Here is a 24,560-nt window from a genome sequence, read left to right on the forward strand (position 1 = left end):
TCCTAGTGCTGCGTTGACGTTGCAGTGGAGATTCGGCGTCTGGCTTCACAGGTTGCGTAGCTCGTTCTTCGGCTGACTTGTCTTCTTTCGCTGACCTGTCTTTACGGCTAGCTTGATGCCACTCAGTGTGGGTTTTTCCTGTCATTTTGCTAATATTTTCATCAAACGTCCATTGTGATGCCGTTCTTGAGTTACCCTCCGTGTTGTGCACTTGCATCATACTCGGGCTTTCTTGACGTGGGTTAGACGTCTGCATGTCCATGAGAGCGCTAGCTCTTTACCTCAGACGCTGCGTCTCCGTGTGTCGCGAGCAGCGTGCTCGTGCACCTGCGAGCCGCTGGCGTCCAGCTCGTTTCGCAGGCCCGTCCTCGTGCAACAGCGGTGTTCGCGTGCAGCGTGGTCTCTGAGTTCCTTGGCGATGTTGTGTCCCAGCGAACAGGCACAATGTGTTCAAAGTTCAATATCTACTAAAAAAAGTACACTCTCTGTGATGATTCTGGTGTCAAACGATGCCCTGCAACGATGCCCTTCCGGGTCACCAAATGCAAGCAGTGTCCAGGCAAGGTTGCAAAGAAAATAGTAGTAAGGGCAGGAGCCCATGTGATTTGCGACTAGAGACCTCAGCCTCCTGGCCACCGCATCGGTGGGAAAATTAACAACCAAACTCCAACCTCAATCTTCTTCGCTGATAATGAGCTTATGATAGTCAAACAAATGCCACCAGAGTTTTCAGAGTGCAGTTTGTCAATCTAGACCAAATCATTGTTTCACAACAGTGTTCCTTTGTTGTCACGGAACGTCAAAACGCATTGACCCGCACTTTCTTGTGCGTTTGTGTTGAAAACAGCACTGTTCTTTTAGCTGTTAAAGATACGAAAAATCAAAGCTAACAGCCCAATACGGCGTATCCAAACCCACCCATAGGAGGGTCTATAGTATCAATGATTGAACAGGTCAGCACAATTAGTGGATATTCGATGCTTGAAAAAAAAACTTAACCTAACACAAGTATCCAATTCCTTAATTCGTCTTATCTTCATTTAACTTGTCTTTGCAGTCGCTTCCACTGTGACGCGTTGAACCCGAGCCATGAACGGTGCTCGGTGCCGCCGTCGTGTTGCCACCCCGAGTCGACCTTCACTGGAATCTTCTGTGGGCGCAGCGTACTGAACTTGTCCGATCACGAGGCTTGGTTCCGCGTTAATACGAGAAGCTGCCCTAACGGCACAAACCGCTACGTGAAGGAGCACATCATGATCATCGGCGGTGTCTGCCTCGTCGCCGTCATTTTGCTGGCCTTCATCGACATGGTCACGAACGCCGTAATTGACGAGATCCACATCATTCGCAAGATATATGACCATGTCAACGGTGCAGAGGCCGGAGTGTCATCCGCATTCACAACCTAAGATGCAATATTCATTAGAACATTTCCCGTTTTTTTTTGCTATTTACATTTACACATTCAATGCTTCCTGATAATCAATCTTGTTCACTTTGAAAAATGTTTTTAAATATATTTAGCACCGAAGGCCACAAAAGCGAATAATCGCAACCTAAATAGTTAATCGAAGGATGTAAAAGTTGTGGGGCTTAATTTTCTTTGTTCTACATTATAATAATTAAACTTAGCAGACAATGATGCAAGGAAAGTATATGAAAAAAGAAAAGTAGGCAAAAAGTTACTTGCTGTAAGCGGTAATCCATCTGTTCTCTTTAGGCAAGCATCCTCTTTAGGCAGACAAACTCAGAGTCAGAGACGCTAGTAGCCCTGACTCTGAGTTTAGAACATTTTTCGGCCTGTTGGGGTCACACACCACGTGAATTTATTACAAGCTGGCAGCTGTTTAATATTCACTCGCATACAGCCTAAATACATCAGGCCTTCCAGAACCAAAGCCTCACTATGAACAAAGGATAGAAATCGGAAATTTAACGTTCATTCTTCATTACCCATTCTCCTCTGGGAATATGGATGAGGAATAAAGTGGTACAGTACATGACGTAGAGGTGACGCCGTCTTTGCATAAAAAAGCTTAAATCCACCTAGATAGAGGGATTTCCATTCCCAGAAAAGCAAAAAGGCCTGCGTGAGTAACAGTGTTCTCTTACCTGCTCCTCTACACCGGGGTAGGGAAACGGGAAAGCAACCACACGATGGATAACGATGTTGATTTATGGTTGTGAGTATATACAGTTGCTTCAAGTTCACCAAGTGCTATATTCTACATCGAGTCGAATCATTTACAAGAAGGTTGGCTCGATGCTCGATGAAGAAGCTGGCTCGATGGTAAGTTATTTAGGCCTGATTCGAGTGAATGCACACTTCTTATTCTCCCGCTGCAGTGCCTCATGCACATCTCACTGTCTTATTATCATCAGGATATAAGACAGGTAGAATCTATTAAGCAAATAGAAAGAATTCATCATACATTGCTTAACTGACGACCTCACATTGAATATATCGCCGGAAAAGGTGCGCGGGCCTGTGGCGTATTACGTAGCCTAAGCAACTACCCCATAAGTAATACAAGAAAACTTCTGTTAATGATATATCCCATATACATTCGTCCTATTTTGGAAGCTGGTTGTACACCTTTCTCTAAGGCTTCAGCTTGAAAATTAAGACCTCTTCTTTGTTTTCGGAAAGAGAAGGTTTGCGCTAATGTCCTAGCCTGCATAAAACAGTTCCTAACAATATGTGCTGTACCTAGAATCGAGAGTTCCTTCTATTTCCAGCAGAGTCTGCCTTTGACTGTACAAACATTCTTGACAATTTATGATTCACTATTGCGACAATCAGAAACAGCCTTTTTTTCCCAACCTGTATGAATTTTCGAACCTTCATGGCCATGAATTCACAGCTAACAAATTATAAATGCACATATATGCGATATCATCCCAACTCGTCATAAGTCGTACCTTGTGGAAAGTCAATTTGATTATATTTTTTTCAAATAAAGCCCAATTACTTCTCCATATTATCTTTTATGTTTTAGTACAAGATCACTTGCGCTCTATTACAACTATTGTTATTGTTCTTGCGGACGCATCACAATCGGATGAAAACTGCTGTGTTGGTATTCTTGGTCAAAATTCAAATTGTTCTTATACTTTTCAAGTGTCTGATCTAACCACGTTTTATGGGCGAAGCTCCTCAAAGCGGCACCCGTTCGTCCCTTGTAGTACGTAACATGTCTTACGCTTTGACCTCCAAGGGGGTGCTGGTGGGAGATTTCTCCTGTGCGTTGTTGAACAACAAAAAAATCGCAGCGTTCGCGTTAACTAAAAGCCAAATTCTTCTGTCTCCCATTCCCCATTAGCAGCCATTGGCATGTACATTGAGCAGTATCTGACAAGAAAAGGTTGCTACGTTATACTTGCTGGACGTAACCTCCTTTGTTTCAGAAAGGTTTAGCGAGCGTTGGGCCGCAGTGCCATGAATACAGTGAACTAGTGTATACCATGAACTCGAGGTGGTTAAAGGTGGGAAGTAGACACGAAGCGCCAGCCGTAAGAAAGTGTGCGTGTGCCACCTCTCATTTAGTCGTTGGAATGTCTGCTGGATGGCGGTGCTTCTATATGCGGAATATATAATGAAAAGATGCGAGATTGTTGTACTTGGAGTGTTGGCTAGATGGACGAATGGACACACATACGGATGCATGGACGGACGCACGGATTGCTGCACGAACGGATGGACGCATGGGTGGACGCAGGGTGGATGCATGGACGAGCGCATGGACGGACGCGTGGATGGACGTGCGGACGCACGTACAGACGCGCGCACGAAAGGGCGGATGGACGCATGGGTGGACGCATGGATGGACGCACGGACGGACGGAAGCAAGAACGAATACACGCACGGATGCTTCGCTGCACTCTCGATCATCCACCCCGTGGATATGCTGCCATTTTTTAATAGATGATAATCTTCGTGAAACATCAACAGTGGTTGCAGTGCTTCCCACCCAATTATATAAACATTACATATGTGCTCCTTTGATACAGCCTTCATGTCGGGTTAACGTCAATTGTGGTTTGTTGCCATGCGCTGAAAGTGATTTATGTAGCAGTGCCCAGGGCCGGCGTCCTCGCGAGCATCAGCGCTTCACACGAGCTTCTGGTTTTGCTAATATGTATGTTCCAGTTGGCATCTTTGCCCAAGTGCAGATAATTGGTTATATAAACATCTTCAACTCTTCAACATATGTCTGTGCGTGAAACATTTGTACATATATTTAGCGTCGTTTTGTGACGTGTCACTCAATAAAAAATATTGTAGCACGGTCACCTTGCCTCCGTATCTTCGCATATCGTCGATTCTCAGGTACGTGAAATCAGCCGAGGTGTTTTTATTGTGACTAACAGTTGTGGTCGCTTTGCACCAATTGGATATGGCAATTACACCAGCTGTCATGATAACATATCCTCTATCTTTTAGTGCGGCACTTTCCGTTGGTGCTGAACCTTAACTAATAAAAGGCGTTCCATACACCAGTATTTGCTGACCCGCAGGTCACGGGATCGAATCCCGAAGGTAGTGTCTGCATTTTCGATAGAGGCGAAAATGGTGTACACCCATGTGCTCAGATTTGGGTGCACGCTAAAGAACACCATGTGGCCGAAGTTTCCGGAGCCCTCCACTACGGCATCTCTGATAATCAAAGGGTGCTTTTGGGATATTTAACCTAACATATCAACCTATCAATCAAGAAATATTTATTATATCCCTGGCATTATGCTTTTTGCCGCACTTGTAGACTAGAAGTACATGTTATGAGGCTGCGCTGCCGATTCTAAATTTCTACAAACACAGGTCTGGTTAGGCACCTTCGCCACTGTGCGCGTTCTGTGGTGAACTGAAAACAATAAATAATTTTTTATACCTACAGACCGAAAAATTGTTTTAGAAATACTTTTACGTGTTATTAAAATGAATTTATTTCTGCCTGTCATTTGGTCATCAGGAGTCTCTACATCTGGGTGCTCAATTGAGAACGTATGCGTGGCTGTTAAGGACTATAATAATGAAACTCATCGGTTGACTAATTTATCAGTATTATTTTGCTGACATAATTAAGACATTTATACGTATAAAAATAAGGGTAACACTCTAACCTAAATAGATTTTCGATTCCTTGCTTTCTTTTTATTTAAATGTATGCATTAGGTCAAGCACCATAGTTTTCAAGGTAATCTGTATTCTTTCTAGTATATGACTTGTATTATTCTGAAGCTTCATACTATTTCGTAAAACCACTCAATTCTTGGCTGATCCCCCACGGTAGGTGTCCGCCACAGGCCATAGGTGAAAAGAAGATGCTGCTTTAAGAAGGTTGCTTTGAGCATTCGGCGCCTCTACTCTGGGCTACAGTCACAGGGATGTTCACTAATAGAGGAATTTATTAGTCAGAATAAAAGAATATAGAGCTAAATTCTTCAGTCTTTTAAACTTTTAAATATTATTATTCAGTAATGATTTGTTGTGAAACTTATCCCTAGCATATACGAGAAGTATTGCGAAGAAAAAAAAACAAGTTCACCTAACACTCGGCTAATTGTTATTAAATGAAATAGCTGATTCTCTTGCGAAGGCATCGATTTTGACACCCATCATTCCTATTTTTCCTCCTACAGTACACATTACGGTGGCGCAATTTCGCACAAAAAAATCAGGCAAAATTTATCAGACCCTGCACTGACGGCTTCTCCGGAGTACAACCACTTGTTATTTCCCTGGAGCAGTGAACTATCTAAATCACGGATGATGGAAGTTGTCATCACAAAATTTCGTTGCCGCGTTACCTCCTTCAATTTTTACTTGCATAGATCAGGTTTATTGAATTCCCCTATGTGCATTTACAGTAATCAAGAGGAAACGATCAGTCATTTTTATTACGTATCGCCGTTCCAATTTATTCAAACGAAGCATACTAGCACGACCTCTTCAAAGACTGGGCTTGCAATTATCACAACCTGATTTTCTCTCATTTGAAGCCTCTACACTGGGTTTCTGCCACAGGAATGTTTTATAAGCCGTTCAGGAATACATCACTGCGACTAAACGATTATTTTTGCAAAGCTATGGTTTCTCTATTTTTACTTTATTTATTTTCTTGCAAATTCGCAATTGGCACTTCAAATCATAATTAAATAACAAAATTGTTTAGGAATGAAGCATTGCTGAAAGTATCGGGCGAATTCACCTTATAATCGGCCGATCTTCTCCTTTGGGTACGAGCCATTTGCAGAGAAAAACAACAACAACAAATACTACAACAATTCCCTGCGTTGGGTAAGAGCCATGAGATGGCTATTCATCTGCTCTCGCACAGTCCTTGTGTTGGAAGAAGAAGCGTTCCATCGGCGTTGAAGACATAGTGGCCTTCCCTTCTCCGGTGCTTCCTCCGGTGCTTCCTGAGGCCTCAACGTCCGGTTTCAATTTGGGATCTACCCCCGCTGCTACTTCAAGGGCACCTTCGTGCTTCCTCCTGTGGGGGAGCGGCCGGATCGGGCGTTGCTGTTAAGCCTATTAACCTTATGTCTCTTTCCTTTCCCGGCCAGGCATATTCTGCCTGGTCGGCTCTCCTTCCTAACAGTGATTTGCCAATCGAGCTATTTTTGCGCAGTGGTCTGAAGAGCGTTCCTGTGGCCCTGGTTGCAACAAACGGCGAGTCTATTCGCATGAAAAACCCGAAACTAATTCAGGAAGAACTCCGGAAGATTTCCGATTATTACCAAATGGTTACTGAGGTGCGTCAATTTGAGCGTGGAGGCATCCTGTGCTGCTCGCCGGACCAGGCCTGCATCACAGATCTATTAAAATGCACAACGTTTGCCTCAAATCCGGTGAGCTGTTTCGTGTCTGTCCATTTGGCCTGTGTGAAGGGACTGATTCGAGGAGTGGACTTCAGCCTGACACCACCCGAAATACTTGAAATGTTTGCGGCCGCAAGAGCAGTCTCTGTATTTCGATTCTCGCGACACGTTGAGAACAAAAAGGTCCCCACAGAATCAGTGATTGTGAATTTTACCGGCACTGCTCGACCGACCGAAATTAAGGCATGGCCACTAATTTATCGTGTAGATGCACTATCCTCTCGTCCACTGCAGTGCAAAAAATGCTGGAGGTATGGGCATACCATCAAGGGATGTAGATCGGATGTGAGTTGTCGCACATGTACTGACCAACATAAACCCAACAAATGTTCAACCCAAGAGGTGAGATGCTGTCTATGCGAAGGAAATCACGCGGCTGACGATGAAAATTGCCCTATGAGGACATGTGAGTTGCAACTTCTAGAGATCATCGAACAACAACGATGCTTGGCGTGAGGCCCGATCTACTCTTTCTGAGCGCTCACGTGGCTATGCCTCCGTTGCCAACCGCGCAAACCAGATGCTTGAGTCGTCGTTGCCTGATTTAATAACATCAACGGTGGAAAAGGTCATGACGAAACTTATGGAATCTCTATTCGTGAGCCGAACGGAGTCATTGGCACAAATAGTGAGCACTCAGTTGAATCAAATATTGCAAGGAGGTAACCAACTTACCGTGCCCCCTTCTCTACCTTCACCAGTTAAGGTTACTGATATTCCATCGGAACCAGGCCCTTCGAAGTCAAAGAAAGACAGGCCGAACACTGGCCATAGAATATTTATGCCTCTTGTACAGGACCTAGATTGTAGCTCGGACTCCAATTTTCATGTTTCATAACCAGAACAAATGAACTCTGACTCAAGAAATATGAAACGACGTGCTTCTCCTGAGGCACAGCGGTCCTCAATCAGTCCTAAATCAAGAAATATGAGATATCAGAAGGAAATCCCATCAAAAAAGGATTTCCTAAAGGATAGCATCTTAGAGAAAGCAGTGATTGCTGCTGGTATCTCTTCAAAATAGGGAATTTAAAAGTACTACAGTGGAATTGCCGCTCTATTTTTTCAGCAGTTACAGACTTACTTCTACTTTGCGATAATTTTTCCCCTGATTTTGTAGCTTTACAAGAAACTTGGCTTGCAGAAAATAAGTATTTTAGTATTAAAAATTATCGCACATTTCGTCTAGACCACCCAACTCGGGGTGGAGGTTTGGAAATATTTATCTCATCTAAAATCGCCCATAGAGCCAAAATTATTCATCAGTCATTGGCTTCAGAAAGCGAGATTTTAGCAATAAGCATTACTATTCCTGGGTCCTTCCCCTTCTCATTTATTAATGCCTATTTTCGAGCAGGTGTTCTAAATTCTTCCGTCCTAGATACTGCATTTCACTATTGCCAAAAAGATATTGCATTTGTAGGTGACTTCAATTCTCATCATATTTCTTGGGGTTTTAAAACTGATCTGAATGGCAAACGTTTATGAGATTCGGTGAACAATATTAACTTTATATGCATAAACACAAAAACTCCTACTTTTATATGTAATCAGTCCTCCTCGGTACTCGATCTAACTTTTTCTAACGCAAAACTCTCCATCTTATCATGGTCTGCGATTAACTCGGGAACAAGTAGTGACCATATGCCAATATTGTTCGAAGTGGTATGTCCAACAACCTCCAAGAATAGATCTTCTGTAACACATGTAAACTTTAATACTTTCGAGAAATCCTTGCGAGGCGCTTTATCCAACCAAATGAATGATGCAGAACTAGACGCCATGAGAAATACTGACATTTTGAAAGAGTCGTTTAATAAATCAAAATTCACCATTGAAAGTGCTAAACCGTCTACCAACCCTTGGTGGAATGCGGAATGTTCGCGGGCTTATAGACTAATAAAGGCTGCATGAAAAAGTTAATTTTCAACCAGTGTCCCAGGAACAGGAGTGATTATAAGTATGCGGCCGCTATTTTCAAGAGAACCATCGCTAATGCGAAGGACAAATTTAACAACGACCGATGTGAGTTCCTGTCAAAGCCGGTCAATAGAAAAGCACTTTTTCGCTTTCCGAGAACTAAGAAAGTTCTTCCGGTACAAAGAAATGTAGAATTTGTAGTATCATCACCAGTTGAACTGAAGGCCCTTCTAGAAGATACAGCTCAGGGCCTAAAAAGTCGCTTTACGACACTTCTCTCTTACCAAACCCAGTGCCCCCAAAGGGCTGAGGATTTTTAAGAGGTTACGTCTGCAGAATTAGCAAATGTAGTCAGAACGCTACCCCACTCGGCTCCTGGTCCTGATGGCATGACGACATCGGAGATAAAATCAGTGCATGAAATATACCCACTTGGCCTACTCGAAATTATTAATCACTCACTTAGAAGCTCTTGGATGCCACCTGATTGGAGAATGACAAAAGTGATTCCATTACTAAAAAAGCAAGGCGCTGGGTTTACCTTAGATAATATCAGGCCCATTTCACTTACATCGAACCTAGAAAAACTTGTTGAAAGAATTTCATATAGACGTATAGATTGATGGATGTCAGAAAAATTGACACTGAGCCCATGTCAGATTGAATTCAGGCGTGGTTGCTCCATTTGGTGTGCGCACGTGGATCTCGAAAGCACAATTCAACTTGCTCGATACCACAAACGATACTCCGCTTTGGTAACCTTAGATATCACAAAAGCCTATGATAGCGTGGAGCATGTTAAACTGCTAGATTCACTTCAGAATTCAGGACTGCCTCAATACTTTGTGGCTTGGATCCATGCTTTCTTAGGTGATAGAGAATTTTACTGCTCGCAACCAGGTGTCAACTCTTCAATATACAGGCAAACGAGAGGTATACCGCAAGGGTCTGTACTATTTCCCTTATTATTTAATGCACTACTATGTACCATTCCCATACAGCAAGATGTACAGGTCTATGTGTATGCCGATGATATTGCATTTTTTTGCTGCGTCGGTGGACATTCACACACTGTACCTGATTCTGCAGACTTACATAAATAGTCTGGAAACGTGGCTGGAGAATATCAACCTATGCCTCAATACAAACAGAAGTACAATCATAGTTTTCGCACAAAATGCCCCAGTGCGAATTTCACTAATGTACCGACAGGACGCCATACCTCAGGTCGAGTCAGGTGCTTGGAGGTAACCTACACCGAAACACTTAACTGGAGTCCCCACATAGAAAACATGGCTGCTAAAGGAGCACGTGCCGTAGGGATGCTGTGCAGGCTCAGTAATTATCGTGCCGGTTTGCGTAGAGACGTGCTCGTTATGATATATTGCATGTACATTCGACCGATATTAGAATTCGGCTGTGTTTTGTTCTCTGGCGCTCCGGCCTACAAAGCTCGACCACTGATTCTGCTAGAACGCGAATCTTTACGCTTATGCCTAGGGCTACGCAAATATGTTGCCAAAAATATCCTATACGAAGAATCCCGCTTGCCTTCTCATATAAAAAGATTTCATATTCTAAGAGTACGTACATTCCTTAAAATCTATGCATCACCTCAGCGGAGGGCACAGTATATGTTCATTAACCAGCAGACCTCATTTTTCAACCAACAATGACCTAAATTAAGGTGTCCTCAAGTAATACTTACTCAGAAACTTTTGGAGCCCTTAAGAATTGCCCTTGGGAAACACTTGTGCTCAACACTGTAGATGCAATTAGGATAGAATTTGACAGTATATATCCCAAGAATGCAAACAATTTACCATATCAGTATATAAATGGCATTTTCGAAGATCATTTGGCCAATCTATAGAAACATTCATTGTGATAGCGGCTGACGCTTCGGTTTATGAAGAGAAGGCTGGCATAGGAATCGTATCATCCTCTCTACATTGGGCTTTCTCAATTCGATTACCTGACTTTACACCTATTTACCAAGCTGAACTACTGGCAATAGTCCTTGCATTGCGTAAAGTGTCGCAAGATCTATCAGCGGTGATTGTTCTAACAGACTGTCTCTCGTTCTGTACTGCCTTAAGCTCTCCAACTTTTTCGCGTACCTTAGAAACTTTCTACTCGCTCATTCCTACACATGTGCGACTCGTCCGACTAGTTTGGGTACCAGGCCATAGAGGTTTAGCTCTGAATGAGCATGCAGATGCACTAGCTGTATCTTTTCTTGATTGCCCTGTTTTAACTATTTTGCCTACTTCGGAAAATATCACAGCAGCACGCTTTGAAAAACGCACAACGGCTAATAACATTGAAAAATCACCTTCGTTTGCATCAGACTTCCCAAAGCTAAAGTTCTCTTGGAAGAACAAGTGGTGTTCATTAAGAAAGGAAGAAATAGTGGTTACCAGGCAGTGTTGTCGAGTCCCCTCATTGAACATTTACCTTCACAGGTTTGGTCTGGCACACTCGCCTTGTGCCTTTATTATAATGTGAAGGAATCTTTGGAGCACTTCTTTTTGTCATGCCAAAAATTCAAAACTCAATGGGAAAATATACTAGAAGAACCCCTACGAAAGTTGGGCTTGAATTTGACAATTCCGGTGATTCCTCCGTTTGGCGCTGTCGCATTTGTATTCAGCCACAGGAGCGTTTTTACCGCTGTTACGAACTTTTTACGAGAATCTAAAAAAATGGAATGCTAAAAATAAATTACTTCTGTTGTTTTATGGATAATTTTTTCCTTTTTTGTATGTTTATGTTTTCTTTGCAAGGTTTTTTAGAGGATTAACACCTTTTCATTATTACCTATATTACCTAATTATTCCAACCCTCTCTTTCAACAAGTGAAATAATTTTAAAAGCAAGGCACCGTCCTATTCATGGCCTATCCCCCTAGGTGGGTTGCGCCAAGGTATTGAGGAACCAACCAACCAACCAACCATGAGATGAAGACAAGAAGAAGAAGAAGAACGTACACGAACGTGTATATTGTGAACGACAAAGCAGAGTCCTTTCCAACCTCATCAGCTGCATGTCCCGGCCACATAAGGATGAAGGTGGTGCAAGCTCACGTTCAAGCGGACTTTCGGCTCCGGTCAGCAGCCCGCAGGCTGAGACAACGATCCTTTTTGACGTCAATCCAGTGGTGAGCTTACCGCAGTATCGATAGTGCATTATTAATATGATAGGTTAACGTGCGGGTGAATATTGTAATTCTTAACGTTGCGGGATCACCACCATAAGTTTCCTGCTTGTTTAAATAAATGAAAAGCCTGCTCCAAAGAATTAATCAAGGTAATAGAGCTTTCAGCAAATCTCTTCATCAGGTATATCAGCAATATTTTTGTTTATCCTATAACTATCACATAACCCAGCGTACCTTCTTATAAACTACATATCACGAAACTTCCAAGCCCATCACTCTTTTGTACTGCGCGAAGAGAAGCATGACATTATGTCTCTTAAGAGTACCCGTTAGGACACAATATCTAATGAACCAATAGTCGCAATTCAGATCAGTATTTTCTAGGCTATAAGCTCAGAGAAAGTGAACAGATTATCAATTACGGAAAATATCCTAGGCGAGAAACTGTGTATAAAAAAAGTACATAACAAATTAAAGTACTCGATACTGTATTATATATGAAGTCAGTAATTCAGGTCACTATTTTCTAGGCTATATGTAGGCTCAGAGAGAGTGAACAGATTATCAATTACGGAACATATCCAAGGCGAAAAAATGTGTTTAGAAAAAGTACATAACGATTTAGAGTACTCAAGACTGTACTATATATGAGAGAACTAAAAGCCGTCCCTTGGGTCTCACACTTGATGAGGCCGTATTGACGAAAAATTCAGGGATTACCGAATGTGCTTATTACCCCCCCCCCCCCAACTGTGTGTTTAGAAAAAAATTGGCTGCATATCCACGGAGTGAATGATGGAGAGTGGGGCGAAGCATTTGTCCGTCCATTCGTTCTTGCTTCCGTCCGTCCATGCGTCCAACTGTGTGACCGTCCATGCGTTCATCCGCTCGTCCGTGCGTGCGTCTGTTCGTGCGTCCGTCCCTGCGTGCGTCCATGCAACCGCCCCTGCGTCCGCTCATGCGTCCATCCATACATGTGTCTGTGTGTCTGTTCATCCATCTTCTCAGCACTTCAAGTACCACCATCTCGCATCTTTTCATGATATATTCCCCATATAGAAGCACCGCCGTCCAGCAGACATTCCAAGTACTAAACGAGAGGTGGCACACGCATACTTTCTTACGGCTTGCGCTTCGGGTCTACTTCTTACCTTTAATTACTTCGAGTTCATGGTATATACTAGTTCACTGTGTTCATGTCAATGCGACCCAACGCTCGCTAAACCTTTCTAAAACCAAGGAGGTTACGCACAGCGAGTATAACGTAGCAACTTTTTCCTGTCAGATAGTGCTCAATGTACATGCCAATGGCTGCTAATAGGAAATTACAGACAGGTGAAATCCGCTTTTACTTGTTTACGGCTTGCGCTTCGTATCTACTTCCCACCTTTAACCATATCGAGTTCATGGTATATACTAGTTCATTGTATTCATGGCACTGCGGCACAATGCTCGCTAAACCTTTCTAAAACTGAGGAGGTTATACCCAGCGAGAATGACGTAGCAACCCTTTCTTGTCAGATATATTGCTCAATGTACATGCTAATGGCTGCTAATGTGAATCGCAGCGTGCGTGTTAACTAAAAGCCGAATGCTCCTGTCTCTCACTCCCCATTAGCAGGCAATGTCATGTACATTGAGCAGTATTTTTTATTGTTCAACAACGCGCAGAAGAAATCTCTCACTGGCACAACCTTGAAGATCAAATCCTTGTACTTGTTACACACTACAACGGCTACGAGGGACGAATGGGTGTCGCTGTAAAGAGCTTCGCCCCTAAAAAAAATAAAAACTACTGCTCGCGCTGCACACCCGTTGGCTGGATCACGTGTTAAGAATTTAGTCAAAGGTGCCTAATCCGCGCGGGTGCCGCTTACGGCCGCTGGCGTTCCAAAATGCCAAGCAACTGCTGATCTAGCGGCAGTGAAAGGTGAGAACTAGACACAAAGACCAGGCGTAAGACAGTGCACGGGTGCCGCTCCTCTAGTGCGGCCATGCCACCTCTCATTCTATCCTTGGAAGGTCCTCTGAATGACAGTACTCCAATGTGATGAATATATGACGAAAAGGTCCGAAGTGGTGGTACTGATCGAGATACAAACAGATGCACGGACGGACGGAAACATAGACGGACAAATGGACGACTGCATGGATGAACGCATAGACGAACGCAGGGATGCACTCACGAATGAACACGCGGATGGACGCATGAATGGACGCACGGATGGACGCATGAATACACGCACGAAAGGACGAATGCATGGACGTACGCACTGAAGGAAGGATGCACGGACGGATGGATTCACGGGCAGATGAACGGACGTGCGGACAGACGGACGGACGCATGAACGGATGCACGGACGGTCGCAAGGGCGGTCACACAGACGGACACACGGGTGGAAAGAAGCAAGCATGAATGGATGAACGGAAGCATGTATGGACTGACGGATGCTTCATCGCCCCACTCATTATCCTGCACTCCATGGATATGCTGTGTTTCTTTTTCAACAGCTCTTAACAACTAGTATACCCAATATCCCTTATTTCGAAGAAATGAATGTATTGTATTGTATTGTATTGTATTGTATCGTACTTCATCAATCGAGAGAACCTCGAAAAGAGAACGTCGCTTAAAATTCCTCAATTTATGAGTTCCTAAGATTGGCTATTATAATGGCTGCGTACAGAACGCTGACGTGAGTGACTGATTGAAATCCGGTTTCTTATCTTTGAAGGTGCGATGCCCGCTGCTGCTCCTCAATCTTCTCCTGTGGTTCGTGGGGGCGTTCTTCATGTTGGCCGGGGCGCTTTTTCTGGTGGAATCGTGGGAGTTTGAGGAAGACGAGCGCATCTTGCAAAACCTGGACTTTCCCGGCACGCTACTGTCGCACCTGGAGGTGCTGCTCTTTTCATTCGGGCTCGCCCTGTTCACGGTCAGCTCATGCGGATGCGTTGGGGCACTGCGCGAGAACACCTTCCTGCTCAATATGTACCCCCACGCACTCACTCTCCTGATTCTCATCAAGTTCGTGCTGGGTGTTCTGGTATTTTTGTTGCTGGTAAGAAAATGTAGCTGTCTGAGCCTTATCGGTGACACAGTGACAACAGAAAAATCGGGGAATCATTTCGTGTGTTCTTCTCCACATAGTTTCCCCTTTCGGCTTTTTTGTATGAAATATAAAGGACAAATTTCATCTATTCAAAAACGGAAATGCGTTAACCATTCAATATACTTCAATTGCATCAATATTGCGTGAACGACATCATAACATGAGATGACGTTTTTAATTTCAACTAATACCAGTCAGGTGTTAGAATTATTAAAAAATAAGCTACATGCAAATTCACTTTCCTACAAAAGATAAGCCGGATCATCCCTGTGCAGGGAAACAAAACTGGTACAAGGTGTAGCACAAGAACTACGGGATCGGTGTGCCCGGCTTTGAGCACTAACCTGGTTTGTAAACTTCCGTCGCAAATGCTTTTATGGGTCAACGATCGCATGTTCCTGAGTTATTACTTGAAGACATTTGTCCACAGCTACGATGACAACTCCGAATGTTCCTATTCATACTATGTACCAATTTTTTTAACAATTAGCATTTTGTTATATTACACATTCCATCTCAAAAATGCGCTGTGACCATAGGGGCTGCTGCAGTGATAGGATGCTCCGCAAATTTGACCATCTGGTGTTTTTTAACGCGCGCGGATTTCGCAGAGTGCACATACCTCTAACATTTCGCCTGCCTGTAAATGCGAAGGCTGCGGTTAGAATTAAGTGATTCGGCCTTCATGCCAGCAGCGGAGCACCGTAACCGTTACGCCAATGCATTGTACTCTCTTATTTACTGTAAACGATACGCCTTGAACGAAGAAATACCAAGTCATTGTATTCAAGTTTCTCTTTAGTTATATAACAAACCTAATTTTAAACGTCCTGCCAGTATGCTAAGCAATTACTGGTTTTAAGTGCGAAGCATTTCTTAGCAAACTTCGGCGACTTTGAGCGTATAGATATATCTTTCTATCTATAGATAGATCTATCTATCTATCTATCTATCTATCTCTCTATCTATCTCTCTCTCTCTCTATCTATCTATCTATCTATTTATCTATCTATCTATTTATCTATCTATCAAATTATCTATAGCTCTCCTGGCCGTTTCGATAATGGTGTCGATACCAAACTTGCTATGATGTAACAGGACTGTATGAAGAACACATCTGACTAGCCATAACATCAAGATCTAGACGTATATGTCATTAATGTCATGATTCACAAATCTCGGCCCTGAAGCTCTTGCGGTGGTTTCGTTTACATGGCATGTTGCAAAACTTGTATGGTATGGGTAATTGCATGGCGAACAAAAGCAGCAGACCTTAACTTGAAAATCATAGTATGCGTGTCATGTAACAACATGACTTCATGCCACGCTTATGATGCGCTCGCGGCCGTTTCGCTAGCGTCACATATATCAAATTTGGCATTACGGGACATGAATCGATGACGAAGGTGGTATACTGGTGCAAACATGATAAACATTAAATGCCTGTCATATAACAACGTGACTACGTGCTACGCTCATGATGCACTTGCGGCAGTTTCGCTAGCTTCACATGTACCAAACACAGCATTTCGCGGCGCAAGCGGACGACATAGGCAAATGACACATTCAAACTTGATAATCATGAGATGCCTGTCATGTGAATACATGACTACATGCCAAATTCAAGGTGCCAGTATATTTGAGGTGAAGCGGTGCGCGTTGTCGCAGGCGTTCATTTTATCGCGTCCCGCCAAGTTGCTACGCCACGCGCCAGTCCTGCCATATACTCGCAGGCGCGCGTCGCGCTGCTTTGCTTTGACGCATGCGCGTTTCAGCGCGTCCGGCGTCCCTCCATCACAAAAAAAAAGTAGACGCAATGTTGTCTGGGTAACGCATCGGCGCGAAATGCAGTTTGTCACATTTCTCGCCGGTTGCCGTCAAGCCGCGCCGATGGACACTAGTCGCTCCGGTCGCGCCTGGTGTCACACTGAAAAGTGCTCGCGTTTTGCTAACGTCACGTCACTGTGCCAAGCATGTGCGCACGTCAACGCTACATTTGAGTATATTGAGCCTTCATGATGTTCTCGCGGCCGTTTTACTCGCTCCACATATACCAAAATTGGTGTAACTTGACGTCAATGGATGACGAAATATATGAATAGTGCAAACGTGATAATCCTGACACACGTGTCATCTAAGAACATGACAACTTACCACGCTCATAACGTTCTCACGGCTGTTTCGCTAGCTCCACACATACTAATTTTGGTATCGCGTGACTCAAATAGGACGATGGTAAATGACACATCCAAACTTGATAATCATAACACGGAAGTCATCTACGGCGTCATTCACCTTCACCTCGTAACGTTGTGCTGATTTTAAAATGACACATGAACATTTCTCATTCGTGCTTAGAATATCATCGCTTTGAACTGTACGTGGGATCTGCCAATTTTTTGGCGCAGAATTATTCTTGAATATGACATAACGTTTACCTAAAGAGCACCCTAACCACTCATATGCCAACATTTATTTGTGGTGTTCCAGCTGCGTACCAAACTTCGCCGCACACGTACCAGACGGAGTTTTTCGAAACGGTGCCGTATTAGCGACGTTACACGCGTATGATCTTCAAAAAAGGGACTTTGCTCGTTTTGCTATTTTCTATTGCTATGCTCCTTTCATGGGCCAGTCTCTTGCCGGCCGAATGGTTCTCCTCCCCATGCGAGGAGGAAGAGTTGCGAACTCACGTACCTTGAAACAGATAAAATAAATTCTATTTTAGGGACGAAGTTCCTTTGCGATTGGGTGAGTATCACTTCCGTCGTAGAAGCCACCCCTGCATCTCCCGATCGCGAAGCAGACTCGTGGGCGCTTTGAAAAAGCTTGCACTTGGATTCTTTGGCTGGCGTTTCGTCGGTGTTACCTGCGTGCCGTTTGCATTCTCAAACGTGATCCGATGCATGAACGCATGCACGGATGGAAAGGCAAAAGGATTGATGAACGCCTACGCGGACGGTCAGATGGACAGACAGACAAACAAACAGACAGACAGACAGACAGACCGACAGACAGACAGACAGACGGATGGAGAGACAGACATCAATCCATTCGTCCATGTGTCCGTTCGTGTGTGGGTCCGTTCATTCGTGCAACACTCTTTCCATGCGTCCGTCTGCCGTCTAACATTGCGTCCGTTCATGCGTCTGTCTGTCCGTGCGTGCATCCATTCGTCCGTTTGTGTGACCACCCGTCAGTCTATGTGTGCCTCGTTCCATCCGTGTGTTCGTCCGCCCATTCGTATGTCCCACTCATCATCAGTCACCGTGTGGATATGCTGTGATTTTTTTTGTTAGTGGCATTACCAGATGAAAAAGTTGACCGCAAGCCAAACCTAATGAATTACTGAAACATTTCGAGAGGAGAACTGATTCATATATTTTTTTTTATTTTGAGTGCACCGCACCCGCGGCTCGTAGAGCTTCCGCGGCTGGAATGGTTAATCACGACGACATTTAGAACTTGAAACGTGCAGATATGTCAAATGTGAAGATCATCGTAGCAGACTTCTATTTCAGAGTAATAAACAGTTAGTGCAAGAGTGTATCTTCGGGTCATTGTATCTTAGGGCCAGCCCATATCTTAGGGCCAGTCCGTTGCAATCTATATTGCATTATATGTTTTGTTTATTGGTGTACATGCTGTATCACATGATTTGTTTTCTTAAATATGGCTGCCTCACAATCCATCACACACTCAGTTAAACTCTTGAGGACATTGTGTTCCTGCAGCTTTTACACGAACCATTTTTTCATGGGCTGAGCACTCAAACGCTAATTTAGTTTGAATCAGTACGTCATTAATGCTTCATCACAACTTTTTGAAGTGCCGTGCAAAAATGCATGTTGATCTTCACCTGCATTTATTTTACCAATTTTTCAGGCAGTATCAAGGTCGTCATAAGAACCACACTATCCGAAAGGCTGGTGGTTCAGTATCGTGATGCGCCAGACATTGAGAACTTGGTCGACGCAGTACCGCGCTACCTGAAGTGCTGCGGAATGACACACCGAAACTTTCGCGACTGGGAAAATAACATGTAAGTGTCACATTTTCAAGTCCCTAATTGATTGCCGTAATTGCTGCTTCTAAACCGTGAAGAGTGCAAAGCTTATAACACAACGCTGCTTTTCTTGCTATATATTGGCGATAAGTGGTCGTGCACGCCACCAAAGTCCTTGAGAAAGGCTGGAAAATGCCAGTACACGAAGAACATAATGTCGCGGTTATTGTTCCTAAAAACGCAACACGGTATGCTGGATTCACCTTTTTTTATTATTGCTGGTGGACAATAGTGCAAACGCATTTGGTAAAACCTCATTCTGATCTCAACCTCATGCAACCGAGTTGTTTCTCATTTTACGGGGAGAGTGGTAGAGCCAGGAATCTGTATAAGCTCTCAAACTTTAGACAGATGAAAATGTGATGAGTGGAGTGACCGTGGGGCTGGCCTATAGAGAGAAGTTGTACTGGTTGTATATTTCTGTAAAACCTGATGAATAGCAAGGCCGGAGATTATTTCCGACGAGGACGTAATTTTTCACACAGTTTCTTAAACAGAAGCTCCCAAATCTACGAAAGAAAATTTTGTGTTTCTTCACCCCCGTGAACGCGGAAAATGTAGACGGGGAACCAAATTACATCAACTTCGATTCGTTTGGCGGAGCCACACTGCGCAGCAGTGGATAATTACCACCATAACTGATCTGAACTTCAACAGCACTATGTATTTACGTGCCCGGGGCTAAACATTTCTAGACTATTAGAACATAAGTAGGTGGGACCATCATTTGGCGGCAAGAAGGTGATCGTCCTTAAGAAAATAAAAAATAAGCAAGAAAAAGTTATACTTAAAAAACATAGGTAAATGAAAAGGTTCCGGTTATAAACAGCAGAAACTGATTAGAAAATTTCTCTAAAACTGCAGTATAGCAATAAAAAGTGTAAGGCTTTTCAGGACAATTGTTCTTCGCTTTTTATAAACACATGGACTTCATCGTAGATTATTAAACACTCTGTGCAACCACGCAGTTAGAGGGGTGACACTGTTATTTTACCATAAAAGTGCCCAGGATCTCTGCACCATATCACAATGAGTATTTTTAGCAAGTAGCAGTTTTTGTCAAATATGATTGTTTTCGTGTATTTTCTGTTCAGTTACGGCAAGGCACTGCTGTTGCCAATGATGCTTCATTCGCATGGCCTCATATTATGGTCATGAGTAGGCATGGAACCTGTGAAATTTCTGCAGCTGTATAGAAAATCATACGAGTTGTAAAACTACCCATAGGCTCTGTGTATTGAAATTTGAGCACTCCTTTGGCTGAGATGGCTGGACTGCGCACATTGCCATATCACTTGTTGATCAGCAAGCCAAATATAAACCGCAATATTTTGTGTTTTTACGTTGCCGCTACCAGATGGTGCGACAGTCTAGTTTACGTAGAATTGGCTTATTGCGTGTGCAGCTTTTGGAACGCAGTTTCGCAACTGGTGTGATTGAACAACTCTGGCTAGAATAGTGTAGTGCTTAATTTTACGCACAGATGGAGCCACTTGCCAATTTAATGGACGGAACATTTGCGTAGGCAGAAAATTTCGTACTGCGCTCTCTCAGGACTGATTGAGGGCATACGTACCTTCCATAGCACGGTGAACAGCTACTGAAACAGGATGTAACCGCCGCCTCCCCAACACACATGCTCATCATTTCCCCTTTCATACACACGTTGGCGGTAGCTATGTGTTAATTTTTTTGTCGCCTGTGGAGCTGACGGGGAGAAGTGACATCACTCGTAGGGAGGGTGCTATGACGACATTCAAAGCTAACCTCTGGAGGGAAAAGCAGCTACCACAACCAGAACGCTTGGGAGGGGGGTGTGTGTTCCCATTGTTTCCAGGTACCTTGCTATTCAGTATGCGGTTCTTATGATTGTCACATAGTTTTCTTCGTAAAAATGAACAGTGAGCTCTACATGCTCTATGGCTTTTGCAAAAATTGGTTCCAAATCTGGGTGTTACACCGTGAATGTAGTCGAAAGACAATAGTCTTGCGTATAGACAGAGTGAATAAAACGTTTGTTTGATGTTCTGCGCAAGAAAATTGGTGAAGGGTATTCTGGAGGCGCTGCGTTAGAGTGCCTCGAGCGTGCAGCGGAGGCGAACGAGCGCATCGAGGCACGTTAGACACGAGTGCCATCAGGCACAAGCGCCATCTTTGAAAACGAAGGCGTGCAGCCCGCGGAGAAAGGCGTGCGCCAGTCTCGGAGGTGATCAGCTGTAGAGTGCAAAGCAACGGGCAGTGCCACCACGATTACGTCGTAGCAAGGTGTTGGAAACACTTTTTTGACCATCGCATTGCACTGTCAGTGCAGCGCGATCAACGCTAACTTTCTTAAAACTTGCATGGCCCTCTTCTTGTGCAAAGACAGACATACAAAACTTCGAAGTGTTGTTATGGCGCCTCAGATATGCGCAATAATTGCTTTTTATTTGATGATCGCACAACTATGAACGCTAAACATTGAGCAATATTGGTGGGCGCTGCGAATGGGGTTGGCCGTTTGGTGACGTTCGAGGTATTGTTGGGGCAGACAAACAGACAAGTGTACAAACAGACAGACCAATATATTGTCATCGAAGGTCCCTAAGAAAGACTATCGTCTTTAAAAAAGCAAGATACACCATTTGTATTTAAGGTTTTATATGCTGTTTCGCGCCTAAACCATCCAAAGAATAAAAATTCTTCGTGACGTTGCATTTATACATAAGTCTAAAGCAAACGCGTTCATCGGCTCATCTATCCACTTGTTCGAATTATTTTGCTCAGTGTTCCAGGTGAAAACGCCATGAGCACGTGTATCTAGTGACAGAAAATGACGCTAGTGCGATCATTGGCGGTAATTTAGGGGCTCCGGCATTTTGTTTGTTTTTTTTTTGTTTTTGCCCATGGAGACGAACTCATAGCGTGGTTAGAAGTACTGAACTTCGCTGTGCTCGACGCGGTTGTGTTGTACTCTGTATACTAGTATTCCAAACACCTTGTTTTAGCAGCTACTTCCACTGTAACCTCTCCAACCCAAGCCACGAACGCTGCTCGGTGCCGTATTCGTGCTGCCGCGCGGACTCCAGTTACACGGGTATCTTCTGCGGACGCGATGTGCTGAACCTGTCCGACCACGAGGCTTGGTTCTGCGTGCTCACAGGAAGCTACCCGGACGCAGCTAATCGCTTTCTGAAGAAGCACGGCATGATCATTGGCGGTGTCTGTCTGACCGCCGTCATCGTGTTGGACTTCATCGATATGGTCACAAATGCCGTGATCGATGAGATCAACATCATCCGCAAGTTATACGACCACGTGAGGTCTGCTTACATGGGGACGCCGTATAGCGAACAATCTGAATTGCAAAACCGGGAATTTCTTTGCGATCCATTTTTCTTCCCGGAGTCTTTTAATACACTAATGTGGCGTTCTTCTGGAACATAAAGGTTAAGTTTGGTTAGAATTTTTGATGTGACCACACTCGCCACTATATAAAGAAGGAAACCGTATACTGTAAAGTAGCACAAAGAACAGTCACACAATGTGATGTGTGCAGTATTTTGGTGTTATGTTCTGTGTTTTTAAAAATTGGCAGATCACTCGTACCTCACGAATTGGTGTTATGCGAATTATGCAGGTGGAAGGTGATTATGTCTAATTTTTTATTGACCCAGGCGTTATCAAGCGGCGGTAAATATATGTACAGATACACGCCACACGTACGTTAAACAACCGCAGAAGTTTCATATTAGTAGTTGTTTACAGTAGTGTAACGATGCCAATAGCAACATGGATATTACCAATATACCAGAAGATAATAAGCTGATACAGCGCACAGGTGTTTGTACTGCTGTGCGCGAGCGTAATAGTTCTTAACACTGCTACACAAATTAAGTTCAGCAAATGGCGCCTAACGACAATTTACGTTAACCCGACATTACGGCTGTATTATAGGAGTACATATATAATATCTATAAAAGTGAATAGCCAGTACTGCATCCACTTGGCGGTACACGAACATTAGGGCCTATTCGAAAAGTACATACGAGACCGGGTGTGGCTCTGTGTAGGATACTTCGTTGCCACGCAGAATGCTAGGGTCAGATTGCTGCTAGAACAATAATATTAAATGTTTGCATTAATTCGGTGGGCGCTGTCAATGGCAGGCTTTCTTAAAGCTTACGTGTTAAAGTTACCCGTCTGTGTTCTCAGAGCTTCTGAGTAGATATAAAATGTCTATCATCATTTGCTGACACCCGCATCCCAATGCACATACCCGCTCTCCGGTATGAGCCACTGTCTTTCGGAAAGTGACGACGTATGTGATGAGATTTTGACGAGATTTTGTGTCGCGCGCAAAGCGCTAGCCCGTATCCTTCGTGCTCATGTGCCTGATCTTCGACGACCACAGTCTGTGCTAGACGTTGTAGTTGTACCGTGAGTGCTGCTTGTAGTGAAGTGCAGGTGTTTGCACAATAAAATGCTACTTTTCTAAATTGACCTTTGGTTATTTTGTTCTTATACACCGCAATTCACATGATTTTCTGGGTCTCTATTGATATTTTGCAGGAAAAAGCGCACAAGAAACAAAGACGAAGTTGGAGGGAACGCACACAGCGCTGTTTATATTTTTCTTTCCTTTGTCATTTTTTTGTCTGTTCCAGAAATGACTACGCACCAATTTACCATTTAACATGGTAAAGTAAGTGGCAGCAATGTAGCCGTGGCACATTGAGCCCCTTAACACCACAGCATCGCAAACTATTTATTATTTGCCATGGCATCCCGAACTCACACGCGACCACAAGTTCATGCCCCACTGCAAGTGAAGCAGGTGCCTTCTTCAAGCCCCTGTCCCCCCCGCCGCCCAAAATATTCTGCCTACGCCCCCGGTAAGCGTTGCAATCGTATCGGCAGGCTGGACAAGGGACAATTTGTAAACATATAAAAATCAATGGAACGATGTACAGTTAAAAACGAGTGCCTGCGATATAAACGATACCATTTTGCTTTTGAAGCGAAGACAGCTTCTCTCCTATTTGGGCCAAACCAACTACAGGCACAAAATGATGTTCATCAACAAAGTCCCTGGGAACGTGAACACGTACAGCGCAAGATAAGTTTAGTGATAAGCAACTTCAGCGGCGTGACCACTGCTAAATGAGATTAAAGCTTCTTTGTGGTGCCTGAATGCTGTCGATCCATCAAGCACCACTCCAGAATATTGCAAGAGTGAAAATCGCCCCGTAGCACATAGAGAGAGAGGGGGGAAATGACCCCACCTCCCCGAAGAGAATCTTCTATATGCCCAATACGGCCTCTTCTATACGACCCTTTGACACCTTGCTGGCCTCGGTCACTCAATCTGCTGTTGAAGCCATCACGCGAGCCGAACACGCACGCCAGTTTACCTGCAACCGTCCAAAGGCATCACGGAAGC

General features: G+C 43.8%; 2 protein-coding genes across 2 annotated transcripts; both read left to right on the plus strand.

The window, feature by feature from the left end:
* The first annotated feature begins 509 nt into the window (after nt 1-509).
* Nucleotides 510-1,409, plus strand: LOC142817554 (tetraspanin-17-like). Its single transcript, XM_075894595.1, has 2 exons — nt 510-559; nt 1,058-1,409. Exons 1-2 carry the CDS (start codon nt 510-512, stop codon nt 1,407-1,409), a joined length of 402 nt encoding a protein of 133 aa, XP_075750710.1.
* An 854-nt stretch (nt 1,410-2,263) lies between these two features.
* LOC119186921 (tetraspanin-33-like) lies at nt 2,264-23,790 on the plus strand. The gene is made up of 4 exons (XM_075894596.1): nt 2,264-2,290; nt 14,698-14,987; nt 22,126-22,435; nt 23,785-23,790. Exons 1-4 carry the CDS (start codon nt 2,264-2,266, stop codon nt 23,788-23,790), a joined length of 633 nt encoding a protein of 210 aa, XP_075750711.1.
* The last annotated feature ends 770 nt before the right edge of the window (nt 23,791-24,560 follow it).

Source organism: Rhipicephalus microplus, chromosome 5 (assembly GCF_043290135.1).
Source record: "Rhipicephalus microplus isolate Deutch F79 chromosome 5, USDA_Rmic, whole genome shotgun sequence".
Taxonomy (NCBI): domain Eukaryota; kingdom Metazoa; phylum Arthropoda; class Arachnida; order Ixodida; family Ixodidae; genus Rhipicephalus; species Rhipicephalus microplus.